This window comes from Heteronotia binoei, chromosome 3 (assembly GCF_032191835.1).
Source record: "Heteronotia binoei isolate CCM8104 ecotype False Entrance Well chromosome 3, APGP_CSIRO_Hbin_v1, whole genome shotgun sequence".
Classification (NCBI taxonomy): domain Eukaryota; kingdom Metazoa; phylum Chordata; class Lepidosauria; order Squamata; family Gekkonidae; genus Heteronotia; species Heteronotia binoei.
The window spans coordinates 143429165-143444059 of NC_083225.1; the positions used below are offsets into that span (position 1 = coordinate 143429165).

At 42.0% G+C, this 14895-nt stretch overlaps 1 protein-coding gene across 2 annotated transcripts in view; it reads right to left on the reverse strand.

The window, feature by feature from the left end:
* Positions 1 to 14895, reverse strand: part of ALCAM (activated leukocyte cell adhesion molecule) — a 230877-nt gene that overhangs the window by 56631 nt on the left and 159351 nt on the right. Inside the window, exons 4-6 of one of the 2 annotated variants that reach the window (XM_060234557.1) lie at positions 12388 to 12452; positions 11028 to 11115; positions 10280 to 10459 (exon numbers count right to left, since the gene is read on the reverse strand). In XM_060234557.1, the coding sequence (XP_060090540.1) occupies positions 10280 to 10459; positions 11028 to 11115; positions 12388 to 12452 (333 nt within the window). Of the gene's footprint in view, positions 1 to 10279; positions 10463 to 11027; positions 11116 to 12387; positions 12453 to 14895 lie in introns of both variants that reach the window. The other variant, XM_060234556.1, reaches the window with a different exon arrangement.

Here is a 14895-nt window from a genome sequence, read left to right on the forward strand (position 1 = left end):
GTTCTTGTCTTATTCCGTAATTCTTGATGTCCTGTTCATCATTTGTTTATTTTTGGCTCTTTTATCCTTATTGTTCAATGTAATCAAAATGCCCCTCATCACTGCTTTATATGCATCCCACACAATTCGGAACTGGGTATCTTCTTTTTCATTTATTTGGAAGAAGTCTTTAGTTTCCTTTTCCAGAGACACCACTATTTCCTGTTTCTGTAGCAAATCCTCATTTATCTGCCACCTTAGAGTCTTTTTTCCCAATTTTGCAAACCACAATATTGGATTGTGGTCTGCTCTTGTTTTAGGAAGTATCTCTACTTTTTTCGTTAAAAGTCTAAGATCTTTTGTAGCCCAAATCATATTGATTCTCGACAGGAATTATGCCTTGCTGAGAAATAAGTATAGTCACGCTCTCAGAGATTTAATTCCCTTCATATGTCTAAGCTCTCTTGTTTTACCAATTCAAAAAATGATTTTGGTAGTTTCCCTTCATTATTTTTTTTTTCCGTTCTGTCCAAAGTATTTTTCACTGTCCCATTAAAATCTCCCATTATCATAATTTGATCGTACACCACTTGGTCTAATTGTTGCATTATTTCTTTTAAAAAAGAGTCTTTTGCTCCATTTGGAGCATATACTCCCAAGTTCTTTTATAATTCAGTGTCACTTCTACCGCAATATATCTGTCATCATCATCTTTAAAGATTAATTTCGGGTCTATTTCTTGTTTAATATAAAAAACTACCCCCCTTTTTTCTCCTTGGCCAATGAAAAAAATTCCACACTTAGTTGTTTATTACATAAAAAATTGTATTCCATTTGTTTGATGTGTACTTCTTGTAGACAAATTATATTACATTTTTGTTTCCCAATCCAATGAAAGATTGCCCTTCTCTTTTGTGGTGAGTTAAATTCATTTATATTTGAAGATATTAATCTATAATCCATAATAGGTTTTATTCTTAATCTGATTCCCCAAAGTCTTTATGTTCACTCAGAAATTTTGTCATTTGTTGAGTGGTTGAGATGGTAAATCTTCGTCCTTTAAATTCAAAACTCAGACCCTCTGGAAGTTCCCATCTATATTTCTTTTTCTCTCAGCTTTTCTGTCAATCTTCTGTAAAGTCTCCTGTCACTGATGACTTTCCTTGGCAGTTCTTTCATAATTCTTACTTTAGTGCCATCCAGCTCCAGTGGGCTCTTGAATTGTTTACTAAGAATCCTTCCTACCATGTCTCTTGTCACCAATCTTAACACCACATCTCTTGGTAACTTTTTTTGTTGTTGCATATTCTGAATTTACCCTGTAGATATAATCATAATAATGATCAGTTCCTTCTGGGTCTTCTCCTAAAAAATTAGCAATAATTTCAATTATATATGGCCTTAGATCAGTAGTAGTAGACTCAGGCACCCCTCTTAACCGTATTTGGTTCTCCATTAATTTACAATCAGCTAATAATGCTTTCTCCTGCATTTTTTTGCATAGTGGAATCTGCATGATCCATTTTTGTATCTAGGTCTTTCACCTTTTCTTCTACCTTCTGCACTTTCTGTAGAGCTGCTTGTGAGTCTTTTCTGAGATCTTCAATATCTTTTTTAACCTCTTCTGCACTGGTCTCAATAACTTTTTTTAGTTCTATTTTTAGTTCTGTTTTTGTTTCTCTAATTATCTTTGCCAATCTTGCTTCCATAGCATCCATTGCTTCTTGCCATCCTGCTTTATCAGTTTTAAATTTAGCCATTTTCTCTTCTTCAAGTGACCCAGCCCTCGTTCGCATCTGCTTTGCTGCTAATCTTTGCTCCGACATCACTGTTTGTTGCTTTAAATAGGTTCAGAAGTTGACTTCTCAAATTCAAATTTTAAGTACACAGTCCTGTAGATTAGATCATGCCCTGTTGCATAAACCCAAAATCGCCGTTCTCTGATGTTCCTAAGTCAAGATATTAATTAAAAAAAAAAACAATTGCACAAAATGGCCGCCACAGTTTTTCTGTCCGTTTAATTTTTTTTCCTTTTTTCTCCAAAACTACACCAAAGTTGATTCTAAGTATATAGTCCAATAGGTTTTACCTTTTAATGATGATATCTGCTGGCTCTACTATTTTTCAATGTCCAGATTTCTTTTTATTAACTTTTAAAGTTTTGACCTTCTTATAATGGCAGCTGATACTTCTCTATGATTTTGAGTCCTAGAGATGGCTGAAGGACTTGTCATTCTTCCCTTCTTCTAATGGCGCCTTCCTTTACCTTCCGTCCTTTCTTGACATGAAGTCTCACGTTATTTCAATGACGACATTTCCTGTATTATAGTCACCAGCTCAGCAAATCTTCTCGGAGGGGTTGTCTATTCAAACCACAGGTATTCCAAACAATATTTATTTTTCCTCTTATAACTATTTGTAATGTCTATGCTCCCAATGATCCTCAAAATATATTTTTTAAGGAATTACAAGAACAACTTATACAATTCATCTCTGATGTCGTCATAATAAGAGAAAATTTTAACTGTGTCATGATCTGCGCACTAGATAGGTCTCAAAATAGCAACAGTGCACGTACCCTGTCATAGGTTTAAGAAGGCTATTGATAAGTTTAACTTCATTGACATCTAGCAAAATCTCCATACCTTATGAGACAACTTAACACATATTCATGCACAGCTTTCTTTTTAGTTTATTCTCCTCTCGTTGGTAAAATCATACAGGTAAAAAATGATGCCAATGTCTTTGCAGAATGCAGATCATCATGCTACAATCTCCCTCAATTTTGCCTTAAAGAGATAAATATAAAAGCTCAAGGTGTTATCTGTTGTCTAACCAGGAAGGAAGGAAAATGCTACAAGCTGAAGTGCATATCTACTTAAAGCTTAATATAGGCCAAGAGGTTTTGCATATTAATGTTTAGGAGGCAGGTAAATCCTATTTTAGGAGTTTAGCCATCATATTTCAATACATATTAGAAAGCTAAGAGAAACAGAGTTTAGCAAATGTATCAAAATAATTAAAGTACTAGAAGCAAAGCACAAGTCTGAGAATCTGAAGTGGTTAAAGAGCCAAGATCTAAGTTATAGGATTTTGACACAGTTCAAATTCATAAAAATACATAAATATATTAAGCTGCAGTATTTCATGCACAGAGCCCCATGGCGCAGAGTGGTAAGCTGCAGTACTGCAGTCTAAGCTCTGCTCACAACCTGAGTTCAAATTCAGTCTTCCATTCTTCCAAGGTCGGTAAAATGAGCACCCAGCTTGCTTGGATAAAGTGTAGCTGACTGGGGAAGGCAATGGCAAACCATCCTGTAAAAAGTGCCATGAAAATGTAACAATGTGACGCCAACCCATGGGTCAGTAACGACTCACTGCTTGCACAGGGGACTATCTTTATTGGCAGCAGTTCAAAAACAGATGGTCAGATAATTAAGGAATTAACTATGTTTTATGAAGATCTATATGTACCATGAAGACTGCTACAGCAGTGCATAAATAGTTTTTGGAGAAGGTTAAGTTACCTCAAATAAGTGAACATGATAAAGGTATTTTGGAAGCCCCGTTTATGATTGAAGAACTAATAGCAGTGATAAAAAAAATCTATAGAAAAATAAAGTGTCTAACGGAGCCTCCTGCAGCCTGCCGCATCGCGGCATGGCTGCAGGGGAGATTTTGCCCCCCCCCCGGAGGGAGAGCAAACTCTTCGGCGCACTTTCTGGCGCATCTGGAGGGGGCGGGGCTTCAGCGCTTGTATCGAAGCCTCCGCTCCCCATCTCTGCAGTCCTCTTGGCACGTTTGGACTGCAGGGAGCGTGCTTGCACGCTCTTCGTTTGAGAGGCCGGTGCGGCGGTGGATCACAGCGGCGGGAAGCAGGGAGCGTCGTGGGACGTGGTTTGGTCACTGTTTGCTGCACAGTGTTAAATTAGGGCTGTTGTTGTGTGCCCTCGTGCATTTCCCACAATAATTTTAGTCTCATATTTTTAGTTGGGGGAGCTGTGACTCAGTGACATCACTTCTGCCTTGCATGCAGAAAGACTTACGTTCGATCCCTGGTATCTCCAGGGGAAAAAGGTCTGAAAGATCTATGCCTGGGATCCAGGGGAGTTGCTGCTAGTATCAGCAGAAAATACTGAGCTTGAGAGAACAGAGGTCTGATTCAGCATAAGGTGGCTTGTGTTCTTCTCATTTTTACAGGGGCGCCATTTGGGTGGGGGGAGGCTTCTTATATAGGGGCCCTGGCTGCCAGCGCTTCTTTGGGGGGTCCAGATCATTGTTCTGGGTGGTGACCTGGATACGTTCAGTGGTTTTTAGGTGGCCATTTGAGCCGGGCTGAGGTGACTATCAGGGTGGGTCGGCCACTTTTATAGACGGCCATTTGATATAGGCACTGGGGTGGTTGTGCTTTTACTTCCCTCTGGTGCTTGGCAGCCATTTTAGGCTCGCTCCTTCTTCATCACACCTTGCTCTTGGGTGGCCATTTTATGAAGTGTGAGGCGGCGGCCATTTTAAAGTGCAGTGGGGCGGCGGCCATTTTAGAGGCAGGCTTTGGCTCTTCCCCCCCCTTTTTTTCCTGTAAAGCTAATTAAATAATTTGGAGTTTTGGTTACTCGCCTTTTGGCTTAGAGTGGCTAGCTGCATTACTGCAATCCATTCTCCCTTTGATTTTGACTTGTGCTGTGCTCTTTAACCAGCATGTCGGGCCATAAAGGTAGTGGAAAATCAAAGGGGAAACAGCCTGCCCCTAAGTCTCCTAAGCCGCCTCCAAAGCGTCCGCTGCCCCCCTCGTCTTTTGATGAGGAGGGGGACGATGAAGTCAACGCAGTCATTTTTCAGCGACTGCAGGCTTTGGAGCAGGCATCGGGGTCCCCACCTTCTCAGATGCCCAAGAAGGGGCGGGTTCCTAAGCGGGCTTTGCAGGCAGATATACTGACCCGCTTGTCTCTTTTAGAGGGCAGATCAGCAGTTGCTGCTGGAGGAGCTGTGGGGCTTGTTGGCTCAGATGTGGGTGCTGGCCTGTCGTCCGGTGCGGTTGGTGCCGGGTCAGCATTGGTGCCTGCTTTACCTCCCGGTAAGTCTGGGGATGGCTCATTGCCTCACACTGGGCCTGTGTGGCCTTGGGGGGCCTGGGGGTCTGCTGGCCCTAGTGGGGCTGGTGCTCCGTCAGGGACTCCTTCAACTTTAGGCTTAGAGCAGCAGAGCAATTGGATGTGGCTGCAGGGTCAATTCAGTCCATTTGGACATTGGCCTGGGGTAGGGCAGCAGGGGTCAGCAGCAGCTTGGCCTGGTGGCTGGGGTTTCCCATCTCCTTACGGGGCGGTCCCCTTTGGCGCTATGCCTTTTGGTGAGGTTGCCTTACCTTTGGGCGATCACCTGCTGCCTGCCACGAGGGAAAAAATCTTAAAGGAGGAATATGTGGACATATTCTTCCTTTTATTTAGAGAATTGGAGAAGAAGGATAAGGAGGAACTAGATTATAAAGAGAAGGAGAAGCTTAGGAAGAGGAAGGTTGATCAGACCTCGGCCAATTGGCTTTCGGGGTTTTTTATTTTTGCGGGAGTGATAGCTCGTGCGCAGCCCTGGCGGGCCACTGCGTTGATTCAATATATGGACACCATATATAAGGGGTACCCAATGTTCAGTGGCCCGGCCTAGATTCAATACGACCAGGATGAGGGCCGCTTTGTACCCTTCACTCCCTTGGGATCGAATTCATCAGCAATTGTGGCTGCAGGTGATGTCACCTGCGCGGCCCAATCTGGGGGACCGATCGGATAGTGGTCACCTTGTATCTAAGGATTCCTCTTCTCCTTCCAGTACATCTTCATCCTCCCACAGCTCTGCGGGGCAGGCGGTTCAACCCCGCTTGCTTTGCTGGGAGTTTGGGTCGCAGGGGGTGTGCAGTCGTAAAGCTTGCTAGTTCAAGCACGAATGCCCCCTGTGTGCTGGCCCACACTCATTCAACAACTGCCCGAGAGTCCGGCCGTGCAAGGGTCAGAAAAGATCAGGGGGGTGTCAAGTCTGCTGTAGTTTAGCAATGCATCTTTGGTTCAGGAAAAGGATCCTGGGTAAAAACATTGCCTATGGGTTGCTCTATATCGTGTGCCGCTTTCGAGTGTTTCAGCACCTTTATGGAATGGGCTGTGCGCGAGAAAGTGGGTTTACAGGAGGTCATTCATTATTTGGACGACTACCTCTTTGTGGGCCCGGCTGGTTCTGGATGCTGCACTCAGTTGTTAGCTGGCTTTATTGAGTTGGCCGCTGAGTTGGGTGTGCCATTGGCTGAGGAAAAAACGAGGGCCCGGCCCATTGCCTTGTGTTTTTGGGGATCAAGCTAGATACTTTAGAGCAGTCATCTAGGATTCCTTGCCAGAAGCTGCAGGACTTGAAGGAAAGGATTCTTTCCTTCGCAAAAAGAAGGTTACGCTGCTAGAGCTGCAGCAGTTGGTTGGGCATCTTAACTTTGCCTGCAAAGTGGTTGCCCCGGGTAGGCCTTTTCTTCGTAGGTTCTGTGACGCTATGGTGGGCCTTCGCTTGCCTCAGCACAGGACCAGGGTTACCAGCAGCATGAGGGAGGACCTGTGGATGTGGCAGGAGTTCTTAGAATCCTTTAATGGGATTTCATTTAGGAGAGAAGACATGAGACTTGAGGCAGAGCTTCAGGTCATGTCCGATGCTGCCGGGTCATTAGGTCTTGGGGTCTACTTCTGTGGACATTGGTGCATGGAGGTGTGGCCGGAGTCATGGGTCCAGGCCGGTTTTAGCCGGGATCTCACATTTTTGAATTTTTTTCCTATTTTGGTTGCGGTTTGGCTGTGGGGGAGCGATATGGTCAATCGCACTGTTCATTTTTGGTGCGACAACATGGCTGTTGTTCATGTTATCAATTCCCTTTCATCCAAATCACAACAGGTTATGAGGTTGGTGAGGGCCTTCACTCTGCGTTGCCTGCGGCTTAACATTTTGTTTTTGGCCAAGCACGTGCCTGGGGTGAATAATGGGGTGGCTGACGCTCTCTCTCACAAACAGATGGAGAGGTTTCGTCAGCTGGCCCCGGACGCCGATCTGGATGCGGTGCCTATGCCCCAGGAGCTATGGCTGATTGGAGAGCTGAGGCCTGCAGAGCGATAGGCCTAGCCATTGCGCCTAGCACCAGGAAGTCTTACGAACGTGCTGTTCGGCAGTTTGAAGACTTTAGGGCTGAGGTAGAGCATCACATTGTTTGGCCCCTCCCAGTGGAGCAGCTGCTCCATTATTGTGTTTCCTTAAGAGGTAAGGGACTGGCCATGCAATCAAATAGGGGATGCTGGCCTTCGCTAGCAAAGTCTTAGGGTATAGGGAGGAAACAGCAGTTTTTCGTATTCGAAAGATGCTGGAAGGGTGGTCCAGGGAGGTCGGGCCTAAGCCTGATATGTCTCCTGTAATTCTTCCGGGTTTGAAGGGGGTTTGGAGCGCAGTTTGTGCGTCTCATTTCGAGGCAGTTTTGTTTCACGCAGCCTCTTTGGTGGCCTTTTTTGGGGCGCTGAGGGTTAGTGAATTGGTGGCAAGCTCCAAGAGTGATGTTTCAGGTAGGGCGTTGTTACTGAGGGATATTAAGTTGTCGCGGGGTAAGGCGGTTCTTACTATCCGGCAATCCAAAACGGATCAAGAGGGCATGGGGACTGTGCTGGAGTTGGGTCCATGTTTGGAAATGGAGCTTTGCCCAGTTTCCGCATTGGCCGACTATTTGGCTGTGCGGGGAGGCTGCGAAGGGTTGTTGTTTTGTCATTTTGGAGGCAGCCCTCTGACAAAACATCAATTTTGGGCCGTAACGTCCAGGGCTTTAGCCTTGTTAGGGTTGTCTGGAGTGAGGTTTGGTACCCATTCCTTTAGAATCGGCGCAGCCTCTACGGCTGCTGCCTTGGGTTATCCTACTTCGTCCATTCAGCGCCTTGGCCGTTGGCGGTCTCAGGCTTACAAAGGTTATATTCGCCCTTTGCTCCGCTAGTAGTTTTTGATTAGGAGCTGGGGTAGTTTAAAGTTTGGGTTTTATAACTTGTCTGTTTTTCTTTTTAGATGCTGCTGTTCCTGGCCGGAGGAGCAGAGTTCTCATCTACGGGCACAGTTATGTGTTTTGGGCGGCACATCAAGCTCGGAGAACTGCTGTTGGCTCTCAGCTGGGGCTCAGCAAATATGTTACGGTTGAATGGCGGGGGCGCCGGGGTCTTCAGTGGCCTGGCTTGCTCCCTCTTTTATTTCATGGCTGTGTGGGCCCTCCTCCGCAGGTATTAATTGTTCACCTGGGAGGGAATGATCTCAGGCTGATTAAAGGCAAGGCGTTGATCTTGCAAGCCCGAGATGATTTCAAGTACATAAGGAACAGATGGCCTGGTACCATTATAGTTTGGTCGGCCATGATTCCGCGCTTGGTGTGGAACAGTGCTTGAAATCCAACTGGGATAGAGAGGGCTCGTTACAGAGCGAATAAGGAGATTCGCAAGGTTTTGAAGGGTGGTTTGGGCCACTATTAGCCCCATCTGGATATTTCTAGGGAATGTCCCGACCTCTACAGAGGGGATGGGGTGCATCTCTCGGAAAAGGGTAATATGCTTTTCCTGAGGGATCTGCAGCAAGGCCTTGTGTTGGCTTTGGGCCTTTCGGTGGGTGCTAAGCCCTAAGTAGAGACTTGGCCTTAGTTGTGGCAGGTTTTATGGGGTTTATGGCACCATGCAGCCTGGGGAGGACCGGTTAGCCTCCCCCTTTTGGGGAGTTAGGGGTCTGACACGATCAACCTTTGGGTGTGGCCCAAGGTGTGTGAATGCAGACTTTCCTGGAGACTCGATTGGATGGGTGCCTTTCGCTGAGACTCGCGTCTGGTGTCTGGGCCCTCCGGTGCGAGCCTCCCTGCTGGGCCTGCCTGGCGGGAGCTGTGGCACACAGCTCCGGCGCCGGGTCTCTCGCCCGCTTTAAAAGGCAGGGGAGCGGTCTGAGGAGACCCCTGGCCATGACCTGGCCGCAGTTCGGTTGCCCTTGCCGTTGCTGTGTTATTCAATAAAGTGGCCCATAGTTTCACCAATCTAAGTGTGTCCATCTCTTTATTCCGACTTGGGGGGGCAAAAATAGTACTAATACAAAAATGAGGCAAATCTAGCAAATATAAGATCATATCATTATCACTCTATAAGTCTACATAATTATAACTATAATATTTTAACCTCTCTATTAGTATGTATTTAAGAGGGTAATTAGCAGCTATATTGCCCTGGCCAAACAAGCTACAGGAAGATCTGTATCCACAAATATAAAAAAAGTTCTAAACTTAACATGTACTCTACAACAAGCTTATTGCGGTATTTCTCTTCTGGATGCAAAAAAAGCTTTTGATAAGGTTGAATATCCTTTGAGAAGGTTGAACACGCTTCTCTTCTTCAGTGTCTTGAGGAATTCAGTATATTGAAAGGCACTGTAAATCATCCAGAGCTGACTTTTACCCATATCTGGAAGACCTATATACAAAAATGATCAGCAACCTAAATGTAAATGAAAGCCAGTTTCAGATCTTATTTTCCTTTACAACTGAGGCTTTTCTGCTCAACTATGTAGCAAGGATTCCTAATAATCTACAATCCATTGTTTTACATCTCACCACAGCTACTAGAATTATGTTTGAGAGACACTGGAAACAGCTCCAACAATTCAAGAATGGGCAAAAAAAAAGTTTTGAGACATATCAACTGATTAAATTTATGGTTTTAAGGAATGGAAAGGACACAGAACAGACTGTGCTGATTTGGAAACAAATAATACAAAAGTTATGACAGTTTGTTAAACACAGTCTTTGTTTTGTATTGTATCTTTATGTTCAGTTCTTTTACATGCAGCACTTTTTCTTCTAATTAAAAAATTTAAAAAGTTAAAAGAAAGCATTAGTAGGCCACTTCCATTCTCAAGTCTTCTCAAAATAGCAACAGTAACCTTGTCTGCTAACCACCAATATTTATCCACTATCTGTGCCATGTTATCAATTAACACACCTAACACACAAAGCTTCCTTATACTGAATAAGACCATTACTTAATCAAAGTCAGTTCTCAGATCTCTCCAGGACCTCAAGAAGAGTTCTATCATCTACTTCTTGTGCCTTTTAACTGGAGATGCTGGAGATTGAACCTTGGACATTGTACAGGCCAAAAAGATGCTCCACCACTGAGCCACTGAAATCCTGTGAGGGACCGACATCCCTTCCATTGTCTGAAGAGTAACAGGATCTTGAATGCTAAGCTTTTAATGCTGCATAGACAAGTATTAATAAACTTACAGTGAACATCGAAGACTACAGATTCTGACCGTATTGTTTCTCGTCCTGTTGGTCCATAATATGTCATCGTACAGGTGAAATGTGCATTTTTATCTTCCTTTGTTGGCATATATTCCAGAGAAGATATCATGGTGTAGAGTCCACTTGCTTTATCCACATTTGTTTGTTCATTTATGACAACAGCTTTGAGGGGGGAAATATAGGGGTTTTTTATTAGATTGCTATTTGCAAATATGTGATATGTAGTTTCTTGTCAGATCTAAACAGACATTAATAATACAGAACAGTGGACAGATTATAATATAAACAGCATGTACAAAGAGAGAAAGGAATACACACATGCACGCACGTACATGTATTCCTTTCTGTCTCTATATATGTAGTGCCCTAGCAGATGCTAAGGATCTGGGAGTAGGTGTTATGCACCTCTGGGTACAGAAACTTTCATAAAACACCATTATCACAGTAAGAGTCCACAAAATATCAAGACTGGCATCTTAATCCTTTTAAACAAGAATTTTGTTTGCAGAAGTAAGTATAAAAATGTGTATCATGATATTTCTGACGTACTAATTACAATACTTTTGCTATATTAGTCACAGCCTTGTTTAAAAGGATTAAGATGCCAATTTTATGAACAATCCAAACAACTGAAAATAACCCAACTGGATTAGTTGGAACAGATTTGTGAAGGTGTACAAACACACACTGCCCTCACCAGAATGTGTGCATCATATCTTAAACTTACCTCCTTCAACAGGCTTTAAAACCATTCCATTCTTGTACCATGTAAGGTTTCCCTCTGGATAACCTTCTTTTGAAATACATTCCCCCAACTGAAAAAAAAAGACCAAAACATTACAGAGTTGTTTGTTCAGTTTTTATCCATATTTATTACTGCTATGTCAGACATATCTCTAACTGGTTTAGTTTTAAAATCAGAAGTGAGGGTGGAAAGATTGAAGAACGGAGGCACAAGATCCCCTCATTAATTATTTCAAGTGTCACTCATCAGACTAGTTATACCTGCCTTTGGAAAAACTGGATTTAGACTACCAGTAAGGATTACTGTGTGTAATCATCCAACTGTTTCTCAATATAATCCAAATCAACAAATTAGATTTTCACCTTACTCCTAATTTCACCCAACTCCTTAAAATCCTGCGCTAGGTACAAAATAAATGCACCAAGTAGTATAGTTGTGACATTAAAACAGCAGTATATTTACACCGGAGTTACTACATGTTTTATAGATTTATTCAGTATGTATTTTTTTATTTTACTTTTCCTCCAAGGAGATTACATGGTTCTTTCTTCCTCATTTCCCCCTTGCAATTTACCTGTGATGTGGGTGAGGCTGATGGAGAATGACTGGCCAAAGTACCACTGTGTTTCATAATGAAAAGGGTCTCCCCAGACCTCATCCAGCATTCTAACCTCTAGTAATAGTTTCTCTCTCTCTCATACTAGTTCCATAGTAGATAACTGCTTTGTACATATAAGGTCAAAGGTTTAGGCCTTAGAATCTCCAGTTACAGGTCTTTGCAGGACTAGGAAAGATCTCTCTCCAAAAGATGAAACAAGAGCTAAAATAAACAGCCTGGCATTAATAAAGTACTAAACTATATATTATGTTGGAGGCCATTGATTGTATCTACCTGCTGTGTAGTTTAAAAAACAGCTGCCTGGATTTGGAGGGGGCATGATATAGATTAGGATCACAGTCGAGGAAAGGAGGTCTTAAGTCTTTCCTTCTGCGCTATTTACTGACCAAAACCATTCCCTGGTTCATATATACTTTATTAGGAAAAAAGGCTGCCTTTCTCAGTAAAGCCTAGTTATGAGTAAAGCAATTGCCACCCTCTTCCTAGTGCAATAGGCCAGGTCAGCACCTGCCCTTACAGTTCCATTTTAAAGCCAAACAGCAGGATAACATACACTTGGCCTTCACTGTACTTAAGACAATCTTTCTAGCATATGCTGTATACTTTCCCACACAATACTGCCCTACCACCTATCCACAAGTTCTAAAGCACCAGATTTAGGGAGAAACAGCCAAACAGATCAATCAAGTCATCTGAATATATATAGTGAAGATGTTCATTTACCAGTTTTAGCTGTTCTGTTTCCAAAAATGTTGCTTGATTTACAATTGTAGGTTGTGAGGGTTGTTCTGTATTAAAATACACACAAAATATTAAGAAGAAAACAGTAGAGAGTTTGAATAAAGATCGTTTTAATTTTCCAGAGACAAAACATTTCAGTTATGTGAATTTTCATCACTGTAATGGAAGTGAGGCTACCTTATAAATGTCACATTATTTGCTACAGAGATAATCTTTATGAGATAGGACACCACACCACACACAAGTCCAGTATAATGTATGTCTATTTTACTGCGATAACATGCATTGGAAAGTATTTTAATAGTGATTTCTTAAGGAGATATGACGGAGCTGCAATTATAGCATTCTGATTTAAGGTTATTGTACCTGCAATGCTACATAATATTGCCACATCATGGGTACTAGATGGGAGAGTTTGGTAAATTTATTTATTTATTTTAGATTTATATGCTACCTACTCCTCAAGAAAGAACTGCAGGAATAACATTATATGACATACTTGTGGATAGAGCTACTAAACATGTTAAACAGAAGTTTTGTATTCATATTTCTATTTCTAAAAAATTGAGTTAGTAGGACTAGCAAAACACCAATAAATCTGAGATTCTTCAGCATCACCAGGATATTAGTAGGCTTGTAGGACCACTAATGTTAAAATAGAATAGACAGGTGCACAACAATAGTTCTACATGCACAAACTTATGTTGTAGCTATTATTGGGATCACAGTGGCACCGATGCACAAGCTTGTTCCATAAATGATGCTGCCGGTAAAATCCACTCTTTTCATGACAACTATACACATCTATGGGATCAGGACCGAGACGTTAATCTGCTTTAGTCTGCTTAGTCAATGGCATAAAGCTTACTTGGAGAAAGTGTTCCACTTAGAGTATGTGTACATTTCATCTGCCTTATCTAATAAGAGGCACAGTAAAATTTTCAAGTCCTTTATACTGAAGTCCATGGTGTGTGTGTGTGTTCTTGTTGGGGTTCTGGTACATTGAACCAAAAAATATTGGTATTTCCCAATATTCCAGAATACCAACATTGGTACGGTATTGGGATTCAGGAAATATTCAGGCTTGCTGAATATTTTTGCCTCCATTATACCCTAGGAGGACCATTATAGTCAATTGTTCCCATAGGCTATAATGGAGAAATTATCCAGGAGTATCTGGGTATCTGTGGGGGCTGTGTTTTGAGTTAGAGGGATCAAATTTTCAGCATAGCTGCTGGTGCCTTTCCTCAAAAAAAAAAATGAATCATTACATAAATAAGGCAAAAGATGACTCATGGGAGGAAACAACATTTCATCCACCCAACTGGTTCCTGCTTTCCCCCTTTTGTTGCTTTTTCCCCCCAGTACCCACACTCCCAATTCCCCATTTGACTGTCAACCTGAAAAATTACTGTTTAATTTCTCCCCAACCCTCTATTTTAACTCTCTCCTCAACCTGTATAATCACTCCATTTTCTTCCCTGTTCCCAAGACACTGAAAGAGACATCCAGTCATTTTTTCCTTCTTCTGGCTGTTTTTAACCTTCCTACATTGTGTCCTGGGTTCCTAAATTTGCCAAGTTTTTTTTTTTTTAAATATATATATGTGTGCGCAGATATAATTTGTTACTATTTTGAGGTTTACCCTTCTCAAACTTGGGCAGTTCTCAGATTAAACTTTGCCTATCTGTAAATAGCTCCACTGTGCACATTTTTTTGGCCTGCATGGTGGGACTGAGGTTGGATTTAGATCTATGATTGTGATATGTGTATCACTGACTTTTTTAATTTTGAAAAAAAAATCTTTTCCTTTGTTTGGCATTCTTCCTATTACTTGTCATGTCATTGGTGATGTTACCACTCAAATATATTTTACTTCAGTTGTAGTCTTCATTAAATTTACAAATGTAGGAATATAAAACTTGACTTCAGAATATATATATATATATATGAAAATAGCCTCAGTGCAGCCTGCTCATGACTCCTGTTGGACAACCTTATCTATATAGGTTGAGGTAAGGTTGAGGAGAATTACTAACTACTTAATGCATTCTTTGGCTGCATTCCTAAAACACAGTTACTTGAAAGCATGCCCCACTGAAATCATTGGGACATTTCTGAACAAACAATTGGCACTGAGCTGTTATACTGAAGTGTACCTTAGATCATGTGGAAGACTAACCTCTTTACAGCAGCACATCTACTAAAGTAGCAATATACTTAAGCTCAAGAAGTTAATAGCATTAGATTAAAGATGCTAGAAATTTCTAAAAGCTACTTAACTTTCAGTTTAGAAGATTACAGTGCCAGGAAACCTGTAAGAATAGTTCTCTCGGTCTTTAACTAACAGCACAAGATAAGTACGAACATAAGGAAAGATACACTTTGGAAGATGTAGATACCTGCTGACAAGATTCACTAAGAACACTGACTGACGATGGTACCCTAATAATCCAGTGAATGCTATGAGAAGGTACCAACTGTTCCATA